At 38.9% G+C, this 20,493-nt stretch overlaps 1 protein-coding gene across 1 annotated transcript in view; it reads right to left on the bottom strand.

Annotated features, from left to right (window-relative positions):
- Positions 1-301: 301 nt before the first annotated feature.
- SEC24A (SEC24 homolog A, COPII component) overlaps positions 302-20,493 on the bottom strand; it is a 101,023-nt gene continuing 80,831 nt past the window's right edge. Inside the window, exons 17-23 of the mRNA XM_089669944.1 lie at positions 18,767-18,877; positions 16,112-16,287; positions 14,232-14,369; positions 11,893-11,997; positions 11,284-11,376; positions 10,071-10,174; positions 302-6,901 (exon numbers count right to left, since the gene is read on the bottom strand). Of these exons, the coding sequence (XP_089526070.1) occupies positions 6,787-6,901; positions 10,071-10,174; positions 11,284-11,376; positions 11,893-11,997; positions 14,232-14,369; positions 16,112-16,287; positions 18,767-18,877 (842 nt within the window). The 3' untranslated portion in view covers positions 302-6,786. The remainder of the gene's footprint in view (positions 6,902-10,070; positions 10,175-11,283; positions 11,377-11,892; positions 11,998-14,231; positions 14,370-16,111; positions 16,288-18,766; positions 18,878-20,493) is intronic.

Below are 20,493 nucleotides of genomic sequence, written 5' to 3' on the forward strand. Positions count from 1 at the left end.
AGCTTGAAAATGTACAGAGCAACTAGTCCATAATTCCAAGGCATAATAGTGAGATTTATAGAATAAGGCTGAATGTTCAGATTCTTGCATAAGCCCAACTATGACTGGATCTATTTCATTCCAACTTGAAGAAGAGTCAAGGCCCTGTGATATGAGAGGGCTCCAAGGGACACCAATCAATGTGAACACTAATGTAGATAGTTGAAGGGGCCACAAAGTGCCTGTGGTTCACAAATTAAAGAGATTAAAAGTGCACATGAAGTGACAAATAGAAGAGCATATTACGAAATGATCAACAAGGTAATATTTAAATTAACTTTATTAAGTTGCCAAATCTGATAAATTAGCACAGACAAAATCAGCATGTGCATGTGTTACAAATGAGGTTTTCTTTACAGAATTATAACAGAAAGTTACAGTACAAACTGTAAAAAGAAAGACAAGTCAGCTTGTCTCAAACATATTCTTATAAGAGGAAGGGCAGATTTGTATCTTTCAGTTAAAGTTAAAATTTTCCTCCCTCCTCCAAACAGGATTTCAATGTTACAAATATTACACTACTTTACAAAATTCAGCCTAGAAATGAGAAATAAGTGTTATATACAGAAATTTGAACTTGCATTCAGTGTCCACTGATCAAGCTTGTTTTCACTTGATTTAACATGACTAAGTACTGCACCCTCCTTGTCAGAAAAGGACAGCACCATCTCATTCAGCAGCAGCAGAAAACATTTTCAACATCCTTTGCAGAAGCTTAATATTTATATAGCTTTATTATAATATCACATTGTGCACACTATTTCATGTATCTACCCAGTAAGAACTTAATTGTATCCAAATTTTATTGTATTACATCTCCCCCCAACTTTGCTGAATGGGGATGAGCTGGTCTTTCTTAAAGCACTAAATTTAAGCTTAGAGATTCTGCACCATATGAGCTGTCTGTTAATATTGCTATTTTCAGAGTATCCGGAAAGCCAGGCAAACAATTAGATGTTACTTATCAATGTATGTCTAATAGAACTGTGAGCATCCCCTCACAGCAACCTGATCCACACTATCTTCTAGCATTTTATACTGCAATTTTGATGATTGGTGAGGCCCAACTAGTGTCATCTGCTGAAATGTTTGACAGTTACATGAAGCTTAAGGGCAATATTGAGTGGGATTCTTGATCAACAGTACTGTTACACGGTTTTCCAATCCCCTATGTGGTAGGGGACTGCATTGCACACTTGACGCTACAGCAAACACAAAATGGAATGTTACAAGATGGCCTACACTCTTGCATTAATCCTCTACTATAATGCAGTCTGCACTTGAGAGTTAAATGAACATAAGCATGAATAGGTTAATGAAGATAAGAATCCAGATGTTGGGAAGCATAGGACAGGTAAGGATTTTCAACCATAAATGTACACAGAAATGTTTTATGAAATCAAATCCACAGTTTCAGTTCCACTCCTAAGAGACTGATATGGGAATATTCTACATTTTCAGGTCAAAGCCAAAGTCTTATAAAGCAGAACTTGCAGCTCTTACTATACATTCAAATAACTTTGCTTCAACTAAATCCTACCTTGCCCTCCCAGTCACAGAACTCAGATTAAATGATCTTAAAGTGTTACTAAACCCCCAACAGTAAAATCAGCCTGTATATGCAGTAAAGCATGCTTGATATATTTACTGTGGAACCTAAGGGGTTAATCCTCTGCATTGTGTAAACACTGTTTGATCCCGACTTCTCTAATCCTTCCCTTCTTCCAGTGTCCCCCTCTGACTTCACACTATATGTCTTATCAGGAGACAACTCTGCACATTCTCATGTTGTTGTGTATGGCTAGAGAGGTTTTTTTTTTGTCTTGGGAGAATGCATGTATCAGCACGGTGTCAATCAGCCCTATTCAGGCAGAGGTCAGGGGTCCTGCATCTTCCTAGAGCAGAATTAAAACTCCTCCTACAAGCTTTAACCAATGCTCAGTTGCACACAGATACAAGTCCAAAGACTGCTCTAACTGCTGATGAGAAAAGGTATTTAGCAGTTATTTACTAAAATAACTGCACTTCCGTGTTCTGTGTGAGACCAGATATAGTGAATGCATTGTCCTGGGTTCCTGGGGAAAATAAAATCAGCTATGGTTGCAGTGTAATCTGCAGCTTTGGTGTGATGCATCTTGTGTTATTAACAGCAAGGAGAATGTATGGTTATTTTTTAAATTCCTGTGAAGCTATAATTAGGAAAATGTACAGTTTAAAAATGTTTTATTCACCATTATCTTTACTAAAAGCACAATACTTTCCAATCAAGCCAGCCACCAGTCATAGCGAAGCATTGCTTTCCTCTTAAACAGCCCTGCCCTGCATTAGAGAGGGGCAACTGCTGAAGCAAATCTATGCCTGGTTTGGACATTTTAGCCTTCAACATTTCTCCCATTTGTTATTTACTTCTTACCTTTCACATGGCCTGTCTGGGGAAAGTTGCCTCAATTATAACAAAGTTAAGTTAATACTTATATAGTGTAAGCACTAACCAGCTCAAAACAGAATACAGGATAACGTTCTATTTATGGGTTTTTTACTTAAATGCAGAGAACATTGTCAGCCAATTTTGAACAAGCTTACAGCAGGTGGGTGAGTGTTACTACTGAGTGTTACTACTGTATATGGATAACTTTATCAATGTCAGGCCATACCTTTCTTGTCTTAACATAGGGCTAAGGGTGGAAAGGTTTCTCAGAAAGCATAAAATCAGCAGTCATTTCTTCCTAGGTTACCCATACAAAAAAAAAAAAGAAAAAAGACTATTACCTGATTTCAAAGGCAGTGTGTAGAATTCTACAGATATTTTTGCTGCTATACAAGTGAAGTTGGATATACTCGTATGCAATTTTGGTGCACATGGCTATTGCAGTCCTCGTTCACAAGTATCCCCTTCACACTATCATCCCAATCTCTAATGCAAATGTAGGGAACTTTTTTGCACCTAGAATATATGATCTGTTGAATATTCCAAGGTAATGGAATCAAATACTGCTGCATATATGAATGCTTCTCATATTATAATTATTGTTATTAGATTAGGATAATCTCTAATTAACAATTCATTTACAACATATTCTTGATGTTAACCTGTGACAAGGCTATAGAATTCTAAGTATTTCCCAAAAAACTGAATATGCTTTAAAACAAGTCTTCGATGCCTTCTAACATTAGGCAGTGGTGAAAAATTAGTTTGCAAAAGTTCACAGCAGAAGCATCTTTCACATGACTCAGCCCAGTAGCTAAGCTCATCTTAACTCCCCCCCCCTCCAGCAATGACTTGGCAGACTTTTAATCTCTGCTGTAAGCATAGTGCAGGTGGTTTAGGAAGGAGGGGGGTGGCAGGGGGAAAGCAGAGCTGCTAGAGAATGTTTAACAACTTCCTTGCTTCTACTGTGAAATTTGAGGCTGGACTGCACCACAGTGCCTGCAGTTACAGAGATCAGTAGATGCTTGTTTTAAAGTTAACATACTTTTTTTTGAGAATAAGTAAATATTTTTACTGTCCACAACTTTTTAGGTCTATAATCTGTCCACAGGTTCACTTTAAACATTAACTAATGTTGCATATTTAATCTCCTACAATGAGACGCATATAAAGAAAACATGAATTCCAGTCATAAAATCAAACCCACTGAACCAGCACCTTCTAGCAACTAACCGAAGACAATTGTCTGTCATTAGAGACAAGATTAACATTTCTCTGTATTGCACACATCAACGGATGCAGTCTCTAGGGGAGATAACAGTACTTAAAACATTACAGAAAATTAAGTGTATTTAGCTTCAGTTCTCTAAGTTAGAACAATAGGATAAAGGGTAACACATGCAGATTACCATTAAAATAAAGAGTTTTCTGTGAAATCAAATATAGTATGAAATAAAATTTTATTGAAGAAAAATACTTCCATCTCTACAGAATTTTTAAACCACACACAAAAGGACCCTTTCGGTATAGGTCAGGAGGGGGCGCTGAATGTTTATGAAATCTGATCATTTACACTTCGGTACACATGGCAATTTTTAATGTTAGCTAGTAAATGCTAGCCAGAGGAACATCTTGTTCAGTAGGCATTTAGCCAACTAAAAGCATGCATTTAGTAAAAATTTAGTGTCTGCAAAAATCACCTCTGTAGTCTTACAGAAAAAACCTTCTAAAGACTCCTTAAATGCTTGTTAGAATCATAATTCTCATTAAATACATTAAGCTAAAACCAAAAGCAACTCCATAGCATCTGTAGTTTGAATGTTTAGTAAAAAAAATGTCATTTTAATAATCTTGGCAGATAAATTTTATAGGTCGTTATAAATACTTTATGCTTAGAATGTGATAAATGGATTGTAATTAAAACATTGCAATAACTCTGTAGAATGTTGAATTGCATTGTACTCCATCAGTTCTGATGGTGAACTACAGATAAGTAAAAATGTTATAGAATCCTAAAAAAAAACTGTATTACAAAGAAATCTGAGAATAAAAGGTGCATTTTATTAAAACAATGAAAACTGAATTTATTCAGTTACACACATTTTGTTCTATCCTTCCACTTCACAATAAATTAGTCAATAATAAAGTTATGCCAATTTAGAAAAAAAGAAAAAGAAAATTAAGGACGGCAGAAACTATTTGATGTGCAAAGTGTCGGTGTTTAAACCTTTCCAGCCACCTTCCTTGCATGTTAAAGGTGCAGTCCCACACATTACCACAAAATGTTGCTAACACTTTGGTTCTATCTTAGAAGCATGCAAGAAAGGAAAGGTAAGTTTAGTATACTTTGAGTGGTACATTTTTCATCTGGTACCACATTCCGGTTTGAAACAGTCGAAATGCATCAGTGATTCTGAATATTGACAAAATAAACCTTCATAGAATAATTTGGATACCCTTCTGACAGTGGTGACCCATGTGTGACCGGCACCACTTGTAGCCAAACATGTATATGGTCAAACCAGATATAGGCAAGCAACTGGTTCTCAAACATCTAAATTATTTGGTTAAATTGTTACTAGCAGATTATGGTTATTCACTATCAGATGTAGGTACTAGTTTTCGTCCCATACACAATCAAGTTACTGGTGGAATAGATCTGAAAACACCTGGTGCGTGCAAATGCTTAAGATAGCTTTAAATCTGAAGGACTTACATGCCACATTTGAAGAGTTTACTGGCTCAGGGAGTTCTTTTTACACCACTGTGTGACTACTGAAAGATTGGCTCATATGGTTTCGTATACTACACTAATATTTATGATTGTACTACTGTACAACCAGAAACTACTGCTGGACAAATAGTGAGATCATGGCCAAGCCTGACTTTATAAGAAAAGTTTAGATTTGGACAGGATTTAAACTGCCCACATCTCTGACGTAGCGACTGTTTGACATAAGCTTTTGCTAAAAAGGTCTATTCAAGAATTATGCAGAGAGACTTAAAAAAACAAAAAACAAAGCAAAAAAAACAAAGGATTCTGGGGAGGCACAATCTGATCCATTATTTTATCGGCTACTTTTATATTCCTATTTTTATAGTTCTTAAAAACAAATGGATTCTGTTTGTTCCCTAGTTCCTGCCAACTAAAGTACTATATGAAAACTATTGCTAAAATACAAATGGCTTCAATGTCAAAGAAGATGCTGTAATAATCACAGACAGCGTAATGTTCCCATTATGACAAAGGAAAACTGCTTTGTTACAAGCCTCAGATGGAAACGATTTTCTGATTGGTCTTAAATAGGCATGCCAGAAAGTTAGAGAATGACAGAATCCATCAAAGACCTATCACACAGGTAATATAATTAATAACAGATTCCTTTTAAGAACACTACCCAAAACCAGTCAATGTAATCCACAATAAATCTGCATGGACATTAAAAGATTATCCACTGAAATCAATGCTTCAATCATTCAGTAGCTAACCGGTTCAAGCAGATAATGAATACAATTGTTTGAGGAATTTAATTATAGTAGATCAACAGAATTAAAAAGCAAGCACAACTTTACTCTACTGGAGGTGATTTCTACAATCCAAGAAATAAAGTGGTTCTGGGTGGAGTTCTTCTTTTACAAAAAGCTTGGGAAAGCAATTAAATCACATATAACTACATGTACATGTAAAAACCAAGATGATATTGAACATATCGTAGGAATCCGTTACAGTAGGGGGGGAAACAAACAAAAAAGAAAAACAAATCGCTCTATGGCCCATTGTAAACACATTTCTAAAGTTCTGTCAAATTATGAAAACATATACTTGTGAATACAAAGCAGTTCCTCTTATAGCAGCAACTTGTATTTCATTTCAATTTCAAAAACTAGCAGCAAAAAGAAAAGAAAGCAAAAAAAAAAAAAAAAAAAAAAATTGTATTCAAAAGCAAGATCTGGCTATATTTTTGTAAAGGTCTTTTCGCCTCCTGTATATTGTGGAAACTATATGATGCCAACAAGGGCTGCTGCGTAGTGCGTTGACTTGCTGACTTGACAGTAGTGACAGTTCTTATAGACACCTGGCATAAAGGCATCCCTTTTATTGTACTTCTTACATTTCATTTAAAATGACAGCATATCTGCTTGCACATCTCAGTTCCAAAATATGTTCGTTAGATTACTTTTGTTGAAATCACAGTGTATGCACATCTTAATTCATGAGGCCTAGGGACCTAACATTGCAGATGTGGAATAATTGGGCCATTGTATGGGTTACTGCTGAGAGGGAATTCTCCTCTTGCACACATGATCTATGCAGTGGTTTACTTGTTCACTTGCTGCTGGAGGTGGAGAAGAAACTCGTAATATGATAAGGCTGATTCTGTTCTGTCTTCAATCATGTTCTGCAGGAAAGCGGACTTTAGAGCACTCTCATCCCTGAGAATTGAAGAAATCTGTCAGTCAGAGCAATAACCAACATCGCACAATTATAAACAAATTCATAAACAAAGGACTATGACCTAATGCGGTCATAAAAGTTAATAGAGGGTAAGCAAGACTTTAAGGCCTCATGCACACAGGGGGTCTGTATAAGTCCACCTGAATGCCAGAACTCCAGGCAAGAAAAAGCGGTTTAAAAAATGCGGTAAAAGCTGCGTATTGCCCAAACAGGTGTGTCTAGCATTTGAGTGTCAATCTGTTTCATTGGCCAGAATATTACTTATTCTGGCCATTGGAATGCTTTAACGCACAAGCTCTAGACAAGTTTAGGTGAGTTCCACTTTTTTTTCTGCTCTTTTCCTGAATGCGCCTATGGTGGGGGGGTTCTGTCTGTAAATGCTCCTCTTCTAATATGCCTGTAAATGCCTATGTGTGCATGGACATTTAAGCTTAAATAGATGTGCTTTTACAGGCTGGAAAAAAAAAAAAAAAGGCTCAATGAATGTAACAAGAATTTTTTAAGCTCTGTGTGCATGAGGCCTGAGACCACATCCTGCATTTTCCAAGAAATAAGCCATGGGCCAATGGTATTTTCGGTGTCAGAAATCCACATACAGGACACAGACATGGTCCCCCAAGGGACCACCTAAAAGTGGAGTTTTGCTTTAAGGAACCGGGGGGGGGGGGGGGTTTGGAGAGTACCCGAATTTGACAAATAGGTACCCGCTCCCACTTCTGCTGCGATCGCCTAGGCGATCGGAAGCGGAAATTGTCCTCCCCCCACCCCGTGTCTAGGACATGTGACAGAAGACTACAGGCCCACTTGTGCTTTTGCAGTGGACACCCAGCTGTGAAGCCGCAAGCAGTCACAGCTGGGTTCCCACAATGAACATGCCAGTGCTGAGGCAGAGGATGGCCAGTGAATCCAGCTGGTGTGAGGACATGGCAGGATCAAGAGACAGGTGAGTGTCCATTTTTTTTTTTTTAAACCCATTTTTCCCCATTTTGACTGGACCTCCGCTTTAAGTGAAGCTGGCAGCAATTTTAAGCTGCCAGGCACACAGGACATTTGATTTTCTAATCTAAACACCTTTTACTCCTGGCAGGAAAATTCTGCTAAAAAAACGTGCCTAAAGTTGCAAATTGCAGACACGTTTAGGAGCGGTACTGGATTCCATTGGCCAGAATATTTATTCTGGTTACTGGAATGAACGCTACCAGCTGTGCATGGTAGCCAATCAGCTTCTAACTTTACCTTGTTCAATTAAGCTTTGACTATAAAACCTGGCTGCAAATTGGTTTCTATGCAGAGCTGCGTCAGATTTTGCACTCTCCATTTTTAGCAAATCTCCCCCATATAGTCTAGAATTAATTTTACTCAAACTCTTGCTATCATATTGCCAGCATCTGGAGCAATCAGATCAATTACCCTTTAGAATCCCTCCAATTTTATCAGTCCCTTAAAATGTTTTAGTCAACAGTTGCAAGCCCTAATGAAGAGGTACCCTTTAAGTCCTGAAATGTATTGGCTCTTAGGATACAAGAATCTGAATAAAATTAAATCTGGATTTGATACGTTGTGCCTTTGGTGCTTTTCTCCTTACATATTTGCAGTCATTACTTGAGCAAAATGCTGACCTTTAGCCACCACTCCTGGGAGAGTTGCCTAAATTAATTTCCTCTACACTGCTATAGACCTGAATGAATATGCCTACTAATTTAAGGGATCCAGTGCCCTACACCTTTCCTCTACTTCTGGAGCTTAGTTTCACAGATTTATAGAGAAGGATATTGCCTTATTTTGGCAACGAAGAATGAAAGGTTGAAATGCAGTTTGATGTCTTGTCTGTCTAAAGTGTTCTATAACAACAGTTTATATTAACAAACTAAATTTATTAAGACATGTTTAAGCTTTTTAATATATGAGCTACTATAAACCTGTTTTTGTAATTGGCTCATTGTGCTTGAAGGAGAAGTATGGGATAGTACAAATAAATAGCATTAGCTACCCTAACCACAGAACTGCTTTTCGTTCATTCCTATGTTGCTCCATTTTGCTGTATCCCCATTCCAAGCCCTGGTTGGGGCTGAGTAACAGTCCTTTCCAAGTCTGAAAGTTTAGAGTGGGTGGTTACATCTGGAGTGAACAGCCCCTTCATACTCTCCTCCTTCAGCTCTCAGCTGTGACCACGCTTTCCTCAGAACAACTTACATGCTTGTCATGTGCCTTTGTTTCCATGACATCACACTGTCAACAAGAATTGCAAGCACATAACAGTATGCTGAGCTGTGGGATTTTCAGCTCCAGGACACTTTACTGTACAAGAAAAGGATTAAAATGATTCTCAGCTAGTTCTCTGCTCCACTCCAAGTTTGGCAGTGCAGAAGTTCTTCTGCTTCTCCAATGTCACTAACAGTGAGAGCTCACCTGGACAGGAGGGGAGGGAGGAGGGAAAAAACAGCTGCATGTAACTCAGATTAAGAATGATCTTGATGGGAGAGGGGAGGAAGGAGGGTGAGAGGAGCTGCCAGTGTGTAAAGAAACTTGGGAGAATAACCTGGATGGGAGGGGGAGGAATGTGAGAAGACCTAAAGCACTGCTGAAGTCTTGGGTGCGTGCAGACTGTCAGGAGCCGATGTCAGTCATACAGAAGAGGAAAGACGGGGTGGATCCTGACATTATGGTCGGGATGACGCTGCATGAGACATTAGCCCCTCCCACAGGTATTTTTTTTTATTTCACTATAAAGGATGTACATTTCAGAGGGCAAAAAAAATTAACCTATACTCTTTTAAAGAAACACTCCTGAAATTACATTTTAGCTTGCATCCCTTGTGTTTGTAGTAATGTATAAAATAAATACTTTTCACATTTTTATACAATTCTATTACATAGAATACGTAACACTATCTCTCCTAATAAACGGTATTGGGCATATATAGCTTTTTGGACCAAGTAGAGACTTTTTAGCGGAGAGAAAAAATTAACTCTAAGAATGATGCTTATCATAGTAAGCATAATAATGTCTAACTTGCAATGTATTAACACTTTCAAGAATTATTTTACTGGTATTGGCCATAACCACATAGCATGCAATGTTCAGTTCAATAACAATAAATTAAAAAGTGAAAGAAAAGACCGCATGACGATGTTGCCAAAACTTACCGGATTACATGTAATGTTGGGAAGAAAGGTCTTTGCTCTCTTAGGCTAGAGATAAAAGCTATCAGTCTGCTGGATTCAGGTGTATTAAGTTCAGGGAGCTGAGTCTATTGCAAAGAAAAGGGACAAAATTTTTTATAATTTATGAGTTTTACAGTATTTCCAACACAATCCATAAAAACCACAATAGTCTTATAGACTTAAAGGATTCACTCATGAACAAAGAACAATACTTTTCAAAAACGCACAGAAACCAATTACTAATTAGATTTCTTTAGTCCCTTTTAAGCTACTGAATGCAGAGTTTTAATTATCTGTTGTCTGTAACAGCACACTATTTATTTACTATGAAACAAGCCTAAGACAGGCCATAGTGTTGATGGGGGAACCCCTCCCACAAAGCTATTGTGTTTTCCTGGCTGACAAATCCTATGAAAAATCTGACAGGCTGCTTGTACCTAATTTCGACATCAAATTGGGCACAATCAGCCTGCTTGTAGATGGTTCAAAACACAGCTGGATTCCTGCTGAACTAGCAGATATTCGAAGCATCTATGGCTGGCTTAAGGCCGAAGTTTTCAACGCTGCTGTTAGTGGCGTCTGGCATTTGTTTTCTCCTGTCTCTAAACACCCCTGCATGTTAGCTTGCATCCTTGCACAGATAGGTGTTTAGAGGAATTCAGAGTCTAAACAAGCATTACTGCTAGGTGCATTTAGCGCTTGAGCATGAATTCATTTCAATAGCCAAAATGAATTCATTTAACTGGCGAGAATAATAATGAATGCCCAAATGCTTGACGTCCCTAAATGCATTACACGAACTTACAAGCGTTTTTTTCCTGTCAAAATGCTGTTGCCAGGAGAAAAAGGCATCTAGGAGAGATGGCCAAGCGTCCAATGTGCATAAATAAAAACTCTCATACATTGGAACCGGGGGGGGGGTTTGGGGTGGCAAGGTAAGTGGTTCCAAAGATATAGCTGTTCTTAAAGATCTAACATATGGCCCATTCATGTTAGAAGCAGCTTCACGGACCAATTATGGGTAGAAGTAGAAGACATAAGGCCAACTATTTCCTTCTTTATGCAAGCCACTATCTCCATATTAGAGTGCTTCCAATTTTAGGTCTGCTGATGGCTCTGGAATTGGCATCAATGTTGACACTACATTTAAAGGGCTTAGGAAAAAATATAAATAAATAAAACACAGAAAGTTTACCATGTCTTGAGTTAATGCCGAGTAACCTGCAACTCCAAGAACTTGAGTAATGAAGTTCTGTCCACAGTTGCGTCCCACCCACAGGAGCATAATCTAACAAAACAACAGAGAAGTACATGAATAAAGACCTGTTGCAACCAAATGAACGGGCTGAAATTTTAACACAAATTTGTAATATCTTTGCTACTAGTATTCAATGGATGAATTACATCCTTTAGATTCACATGACCAGGCAGCATATTTTATTTAGTTACTCATTTTCACACACATTTACACACCATACGTTAGCCACAGAGTTGAAAGATACTACTGTCTATAACACCGCTTCTCTTCATAGCTTTTCAGTAGAGGCATCGTAGTAATAATAATGTACAAGTGTTTTTAGGAAAGTTCACATTTATGGTCTTGTCCCATATACAACCATTCAGGTATACTTGAATGCATCCAGAACTATGTGCAAGCACAGTGGTGGTAATATTAAAGAAAAGCACTTTCTAATGCAAGAAGTTTTAGGCTACTAGGACTCAGGTCTATCACAAAACAAATTTACTCTAAAGTGAGACAGGATTAGAATTTCAGTTCTTTGAATGCATTTTCTATTGTACATACCGTCCCTGCATCCATAAGATAAGCTCCATCTCTACTCAACTTTTCTACTGACAGCTGAAGAATTGGTGGCTCAGGTAATGTCTTGTCATTGATGTTAAGTGCTCCCTGCAATAAAAAGCAAAATTATCCACCAAAAGAAAGTAGTAAAGTATATAGTTTATTAGAAATTCTATAGAATTTGATTTCTTTGAGTTTAAAGAAGATGCATAGATCCCGTATGGTCAACATCACAAACCAATAATTTTTTTACTGCCAGCACTTTCTTCCTGTGAAGGAAAGGATTCACAGGAATGCCTAAGTTAAAGTGTATGAAAGACAATTTGTTTTGAATAGAATGTAAAAGACTAAGAAGCTGTGAAATGTTGGCAGTGTCCCCATTGGGGATCTTCATCCTAGTCCTGACAGTTATTGTCTCTGGTACAAAAAGTAAGAAGAAATCAAATATTTTTATATATTTGCTGCAGAACAGGAGATAAAGAGAAATCTTCTAAAAGGGCAACCTGCTTCTGGTGACCGCTAAGAGGATATCCCCCTTGATTTGGAGAGATCTCCTCTTACTTCCTGCTCTGTTTCTGGGACAAGAAGTGAAGGGAAATCCCCTGACAAAAAAGAACCCAAAGGAGAAAAAAAAAAAAACACAACACATATAAACCCAGACAGGGGTCACACAACTATTACCTTTCCATATCCAAAACAATAGAAAAAAAAAGATAGAGTTTTTGGGTTTACATACACTTTTTCAGCCAACAAGAATTGTCACAACAGCTTTCCTGTTACTATCAGATCTCTTTGATGTGGAGATTTGCCCCTTTCACACTGATGGTCAGCGGATTTCAGAAAACATGTGTCCACTGACAACTGATGGCATCCAATCCGATCCTGTACACTAAAAACAGATGGATGGGAATCCATTCTACATCCGTCCAGCGGATTGGATGACAGTCAGGTGGAAACGAACAGGCAGTCCGTTTCCACCCAATTGCCCCATAGAAAAAAGCAGGCTGTGTCTGTGTTTGCTCCTTAGCAGTGTATTGGACACAGACCTGTTATCTGCTTGCTCAGCAGATCCTGGACTGTCACCAGGTCCTGTTCTTTAAAAGAAAGAACTTTTGTTTTTTGGTAAGTGTAATATTTTTGAAAATATTACTGAAGAACTGAAAATATTTTTTGAATGTTTGACAGTTTATAAACTGATATTCTATTTCAATGTTTTCATTACTTGTATAAAATTTTCCATTTTTGAAATAAATACTTACTACAAGGTGCTTCCATAACACTGTGGAGCACTTTTGGCTTTCTAAGGTCTCGTTCACACCACATGCATAAAAAATAATGAAAAAAAAAAAAGTGCAGATTTCACTTGCACAGACACAAGTTTACACTAGTTTTCATGTACGTTTCAACACTGTTTTTTTTTCTGCTTAGAAATATGTAACAAATTCTCTGCAAGAACACAAAGAATACAAGTGGTCTTTATGTGTCCTGTTCACACCACAATGTTGATTTCACGTCAGTTTTTTTCAGCGCAGAAAACTGCATACATGTTGCAGACTCCTGGGCTGAAAAAATCCACATAGTGGTGTGAACAGGGCACATAAAGAACAATTGTTTTCCTGGTGCTCTTGCAGAACACATGTAGAAAAACGCAAGTCTAGGCACATGGTGTGAATAAGGCCATAGGCAACCCAGAATTAGCAGTTCACTTACAGACTTACTCCAGTTGATACACCCTAAAAGATCAGCTAGTGGAAGGGTGGGGGTATATCCATCCTCCTCCTTACTCAGTTGTGTATATGTACTGAATAAATTAGCTGACCTGACAAAAAACAATATTATATTTAAATTCAACTCCAGTACTATATATTATTCTATCCAAACATATTTTGATAGACAAGCTTGTGGTCTTGGGTAAGCTGTATGTATGTTATAGTCTTAATTAAATAGGATATTTAAAATCAATTTAGTATAGAGAATTACTGTAATATTCCTATTCAGAGGGTTCAGACAGTTTTTAGAGCATTTAACATGTTGAAAAACAAAAAAAAAACAAAATAAGACTGATATGTATGAGAATTCCTGGCCTCTGTCATTTCCTTCAAATCCAAGTTAACACAAGTAGGCTATCATATGGTTCAATATATAACCCACACAATAGACTGCTCTGCCCACACTTCAGCATTACATAGGATCTAAACATGCTTGTGTAGGGTCACTGTCATTAATCTAATATCTCTCACCCAAACCCAACCATAAAAGTACTGTGTGGGGGAATACCTTTACTTTGGGCGACTAGTAAATTTTCAAACAAATTATTTTAACAGAAAGCTTGTAAGACACACCTCATCTGATAAGTCATCCACTCTGTACAAGTTGGGATGGGTCATTAGCATAAGGTAAACAAGTGGCTGGCTCTTAATCTGACACATAGCGTAAGTTCTCTCATCCAAGCTTGCATTTGTACCAGTCTGAAAGGCTTTCTGTGGATAAAAAAAAAAATTAATAAAACAAACAACTGACATATATGCAGTATGATGCACTACTACAAATTATGCAATACATATTATTTTGGTTCCTACTTAAGCTGACATATGACTGCAGGACTGGTATTTCCCAAATCACATTCAGTTGAAAGATTTGGACTAATTGCCTGGGAGCAAGCATGTCCTTGACTCTGCACATTACAGGACTCCACATTATTACTACCTGCTGGCAGTACAGGATCTATTCAATGCTGTGATATCTAATGTAAGGAGTAATGTTATATGAACCATTGCAAGTATGCAAAATATTACCAATTTAAAATAGTTAGAGGGTTTGCCCTGTGATTTTAGCCACATTTGTAATAATTACGTTACAGGTTGGCACGATACGTTAATCTATTTCATGTTCCTGAACAAATGACAACAATTAATAAAATAAATAATAGAACTAATATTTTACAGCAATACTTCATATCTATGTGGAGAGTGAATATCAGACTTGTGTGTCAGTAATTCTTTCAACACCAAATTTAGGTCATGGCGGTCACCAACGGCTGTACTATGGCTGCATCAGAGAAATGACTAGGTCCATGGCACGCATGCACAGGATGAAGAGCCAAGGAGGTTTACTTTGCAAAGACCGTGTGGAATTGGGCAGAATCTCCCTAATTGGTGCAGACCTCAATTAAAACCTGACGGGTGTCCTAATCTATCTCCACTGTATCCAAAACAACAACAAAAAAAAAGCTTTGCCTTTTGTTACACTTTAACCACTTGACAACCGAGCTACAGCCAAATGACAGCTACAGTGCGGTTGTCCAGTATTGGGAGGGCGTCATATGATGTCCTCCCAGAAAGCACCCTCCCGTGTGCCCCCAGGGGTGCGCAGCCTTTGATCTCCATGATTGCTGCGTCCTATGGACACAGCTGATCATGTGATGTGGTAAAATGCCAATCACAGTGGACTTTTACCACGTGATCAGCTGTGTCCAATGACACAGCAGATCACTGGGTAATTGCAGTTGCCGGCTGCACTTTCCTCACGCTTTCACAGCGTGAGGAAAGTACTTCCGGTAACCGGCAATTGTCAGAAAACAGATTGGCACTGATCATCAGGGCAAGAATGTTGCCCAGCAGTTCTGCCAGTAAGTGCCACCTATCCATGCCCATCAGTGCTGCCTCATCAATGCACATCAGTGAAGGAGAAAAATGACCTGTTTGCAATATTATATAATAGAAACAAAGAAAAACTAATTTTTTTCAAAGTTTTTGCTCTTTTTTTTGTTTATAGTGCAAAAAATAAAACATCCAGTGGCGATTAAATACCACCAAAAGAAAGCTCTATTTCATATGGCTACAGTGTTGCATGACTGCACAATTGTCATTCAAAGTGCGACAGCGCTGAAAGCTGAATATTGGCCTGGGCAGGAAGGGGGTATAAGTGCCCAGTAGGCAAGTGGTTAAAGAATTAAGTTATAGTGGCAAGCTGCCATGCTTCGTTCAATTATTTCAGGAACTGAAATGTAGTTGAAAATGGCTAAAAATTGCAGAGTAAGACGGTATGGTCAGTATAACAGCTTGATATAGGGATCACTAATGGATAATATATAAAACAAATTTTAGTGCAGTTGTTACATGGAAATTCCTCATATTCCAGTAAAGTGTATGCACAAACACTGTAAACACCATTTTTAATATTAAATTTAAAAGTCACAATCCATGAAATTAAATCTACTAACCTGCTTTAAGAGAGCCAGTACAAACATAGGGAAAAGACGCAAAGAGTGTGGTGCCAAGAGACCAGGCTGTTGTACAGTAAGTACTGAACTGCGATATGCAGCAAGAGAGTCAATTGCTGCATTAACTAAAGCATCTCGTGCATCACTCAAACTTGAAGCCACGGACCGGTCTACAGCTAGAAGTAGAAAATCAAATGTCTTATGCATTAATAAAACCATTTTATCTTAAATATGCATGCCAAAATACATAATTTGATTGCTTATATTTTTTTCCAGTTTAGAATGGCAATTGGTATAAGCAGGTTATTTTGTCAAAAGGTGCCAAATTATGCGTGCATTAAATCATGAAGTGCTACCAAAATGAATTACAAGTTAAATGCACGTTAAGAAGATTTGTCCTGTAACAAAGGTACATTCTGACACTGTATAAGATTTACTTTATAGAGCTCAAATCTTTTTGACATTTTCTTCCTAGTACATGTACACTTCTAGGTCTTACTCATAGCTATTGATCCAAAAACTGATTTTTGAACACACCATAAAATGCCTTTCATGGAGTCTAGTGAAAGACACAGGCATTCAGATACAGTTTGGTTATACCTCTACCTGCACAAGGACTGGTCTCTGGCAAAAAGAAAAATTGCAATTCAGTCTTAGTATAACCCCTCCTCTCCCAAGCATGCCTCTGTTTGAAGCAAACAGGGCCAACACATGAACAAAAACAGAGGGTTGGGATCTGTCTCTCTCAATGGCCTCCTGCCAACACGACCGGGGGGACATGGAGAATCAATCCAATGTTATTTCAAAGACAGGGAAGAAATGGTCCCTGGCAAAATGGAATAACCACACATGGAAGAGAACACCAAACCTGAACCAGTGAGAAGCTGATTAACCAGAACCCAATAAAACAGGTGGAACACAACTAATTTCCAGGCAGCGAAGAAAGACCTACAGCCTATGTACCTGGTATTCTAAACCATTTCATCTCATTGTGGTCTATGAACAGTTACCAAATCACTTAGGTGGCCCTTGGTCTCCAAAAGGTTGAGAACCCCTGTTTTAATACATGACTGCTGAGCTAGGGACCATCAGAAATGGCTGAAGCTGAAACATTCTCTTTAACACCCAAAGGCATTGTTGGTGCCCTGCAAAAAGATCCTGTTGAGCCTGCCAAACCCAGACCACAAACCATGGGTCTAAGAATCTTCTAATTTCCCCAGATCAGGTAAAGTATCAACAGAAGTAAAGCGAGGGACAGGAAACTTAGCATAAACTGTAAAAGCATTCACTTGATTAAGAGTGGAGTGTGGTAAGGCATCTGAAGGCCCTTCCTCAAGAGACTGCAGATCAGCCAAAAGGGGAGGACCTATTCCCAGGTGGACAGGTCCCACAAAGTCTTCTGGGCATACTCTATCCCTGACAGAGGGTACCTGCAGCAGTAAACTAGGGTGTTCCACCTGCTGATTCAAGGAGATCCAGGCCCTCTAGTGATGATCTGTTTCCCCAAAGGATCTGACGTGCACCATGGAGCACAAAAGGCTCCCCTCAATGCAAAGGCTACCGGTTGAGAAGATCTGGGTTCCCAAGGCTTTGTCCATAATGAAGACCATGCAAGTGAGGGTGTTATTCTCAACATCATCTAGCATAGGGACCCGGCTACCTCTCTGTTAAAAGATAGGACTCCAGGACAAAGGACTACTCCATTCCAGAAGCAAAATCCGAATGGTGTTCCAATGTATTCAACCTCTTGATGTTCCCTGTCTGCTTTAAAGGAACTCCATATGGCCCCAAAGATGGAGGTTCTCCAATGAGTGAAGGCTCAGGGGGCTAGAGGTGACCAGGTCTCCATAGCTGAAAAGTGGGAATAGACAGGAAACCGATGTTCCTTGCGCTACTTTTTAAAGCAGGAGCAGCAGAAGGATGGAGCTTCTTCCACTCTGAATGGTGGAAAAGATAGCAGAGCAGTGTGACCCTCCCTCCACCCAGAGAATTATTTCAGCACTCAGACCCTCAGTGTATATCTTTTTGTGGTGACAACTGGTGGTAGAAGGACATTTAAAAGGCACTTAGTGGTGCAATAATAAGGTAGCTCCCAGCGCTTAAACCCAAATGGTCTTACTCAAAGTTAGTCTTCAGAGACAGGGTCAAGTGCTGAGGCATTGGCACAGCTCTGGAAAGCCCTCAGAGGTCAATTTGTACTAGTACATGAAGGTCTGGAAAGGGCCTCAATGCAGAGTCCTGCGCCCAAAAGTCACATTCTAGGCTAGGCCCCACACAGCCTAGCGGGTCCAGGTACAACACTCCAAAGTCAGGCTTAGAAAAGGCCAATCCAGTCAAATACTACGTAGAGACCAGCTCAAACAGCAGTGTAGTAAAGAACCTTGATTAAAGAAAAAGCCAAGGAAACAAAAATGAAGAATAAAAAAGGCTAGCAAAACATGGTTAGAAATTTCTCAGCAGAGCCAAAGAAAGGACATCCACCCTCTTTGGACAGAGAAGAGGAGTAAATATACCGGGGCTGTCTCACAATTTTTCTGTCGTCAGTGACCAATCCTCCTTTAGGTGGCAGTATAACCTGAATGTATCCAAATTCCTGAGTCCCTCAATAAATAAAACGTGATGTTATTTTAGAGAATATCTGATTTGCATACTTACCCATATTTGCCAATAGTCCAATCACAGCCTGCACATCAGCACCAGCATAGACATCGGACAGTGCTGAAACAACAGGAAGGCACATTGTGTGCACACGGATCCTCCGTTCTCCTAAAACGTAAATTATTTGAAAAGAAAAAAAAAAAAAGAAAAGGAGTCACAACTTGGCTGAACCGTAATCCACATAAGTACTTAACAGAACATGCGTATTTCATCTTGATATAACTGAAGTTGGATATTTTCATTTGTGGTTCCACAAATAAGTGCATGTCGTGTTTCAACAGAAACTATAACCATGAAAAAGCAGGAGGATGGAACACCGCACTCCAAGGAAACAGCCCAGGTATAAAGAAGTGAAAGCCCGACTCATGCCATGCCAGTCCAGCCCATGCGCCCCCCCCCCCCCCATTTCAAAAGGGGACAGATAGATGATTACCAATGGCAACAAAGAGTGAATAGTCCTCCTCATCTTCATATTGAATACTGACCACATAGCAGGCAAGGGTTTCCATAACCATGTGCTTTTGTGCACCATTCAACATACAGGCCAGATATTTCCAGGAATATTCCAATTTTGCACTGATAATGATTATTACAATGGGTAGAGCAAGTCTTTGTATATAGCAAGGCTTAGAATATTTATTTTTAATAATATGTGACATTTCATAAATAGCTAGTAGTTGTGCTGCTGTTTTCCTGTGCCATAACTTTACTAAATGCTTGTATGCATTTTGTTATTTATCCCAATACAGTCTTTCAGCCCTACCCGAGGAACTTGTGCTGGGCACGCACTTCCAGCTCCTACAGTGAAGGAAATAAGTATTTGATCCCCTGCTGATTTTGAATGTTTGCCCACTCACAAAGAAATGATCAGTCTAAAAATCGAATGGTAGGTGCATTGTAACAGAGACAGAATAGCAACAAAAAATTCAAAAGAAATGCATGTCTAAAATTATGCACTGATTTGCATGTTCATGAGGGAAATAAGTATTTGATCCCCTATCATTCAGCAGGATTTCTGGCTACCAGGTGTCTTTCATACAGGTAACAAGCTGAGATTAGAAGCAGCCTCTTAAAGGGAGTGCTGCTAATAAATCCTGTATAATAATAATAATAATAATCTAATTTTGTTACCTGTATAAAAGACACCTGTCCACAGGAGCAATTAAACAATCAAATTCCAAACTCGCCACCATTGCAAAGACCAAAGAGCTATCCAAGGATGTCAGGGACAAGATTGTAGACCTACACAAGGCTGGACTGGGCTACCAAACTATCACCAAGCAGCTTGGTGAGAAGGTGACAACAGTTGGTGCAATCATTCGCAAATGGAAGAAACACAAAACAACTGTCAGTCTCCCTAGGTCTGGTGCACCATGCAAGATCTCACCTCGTGGAGTATCAATGATCGTGAGAACAATGAGGAATCATCCCAGAACTACACGTGAGGATCTTGTCAATGATCTCCAGGCAGCTGGGACACTAAGAAAAAAATTGGTAATACACTACACCGACAGTGATTGAAATCCTGAAGTGCCCGCAAGGTCCCTCTGCTCAAGAAAGCACATGTCCAGGCCCGTCTGAAGTTTGCCACTAAACATCTAAATGATGCAGAGGACGACTGGTTGAAAGTGTTGTGGTCAGATGAGACCAAAATTGAGCTCTTTGCCATCAACTCAACTCGCCATGTTTGGAGGAGGAGGAATGCTGCCTATGACCCCAAGGAC

The sequence above is a fragment of the Staurois parvus genome, unplaced genomic scaffold, assembly GCF_062004578.1.
Source record: "Staurois parvus isolate SC_StPar_1 unplaced genomic scaffold, SC_StPar_1.0 ptg000085l, whole genome shotgun sequence".
Classification (NCBI taxonomy): Eukaryota; Metazoa; Chordata; class Amphibia; order Anura; family Ranidae; genus Staurois; species Staurois parvus.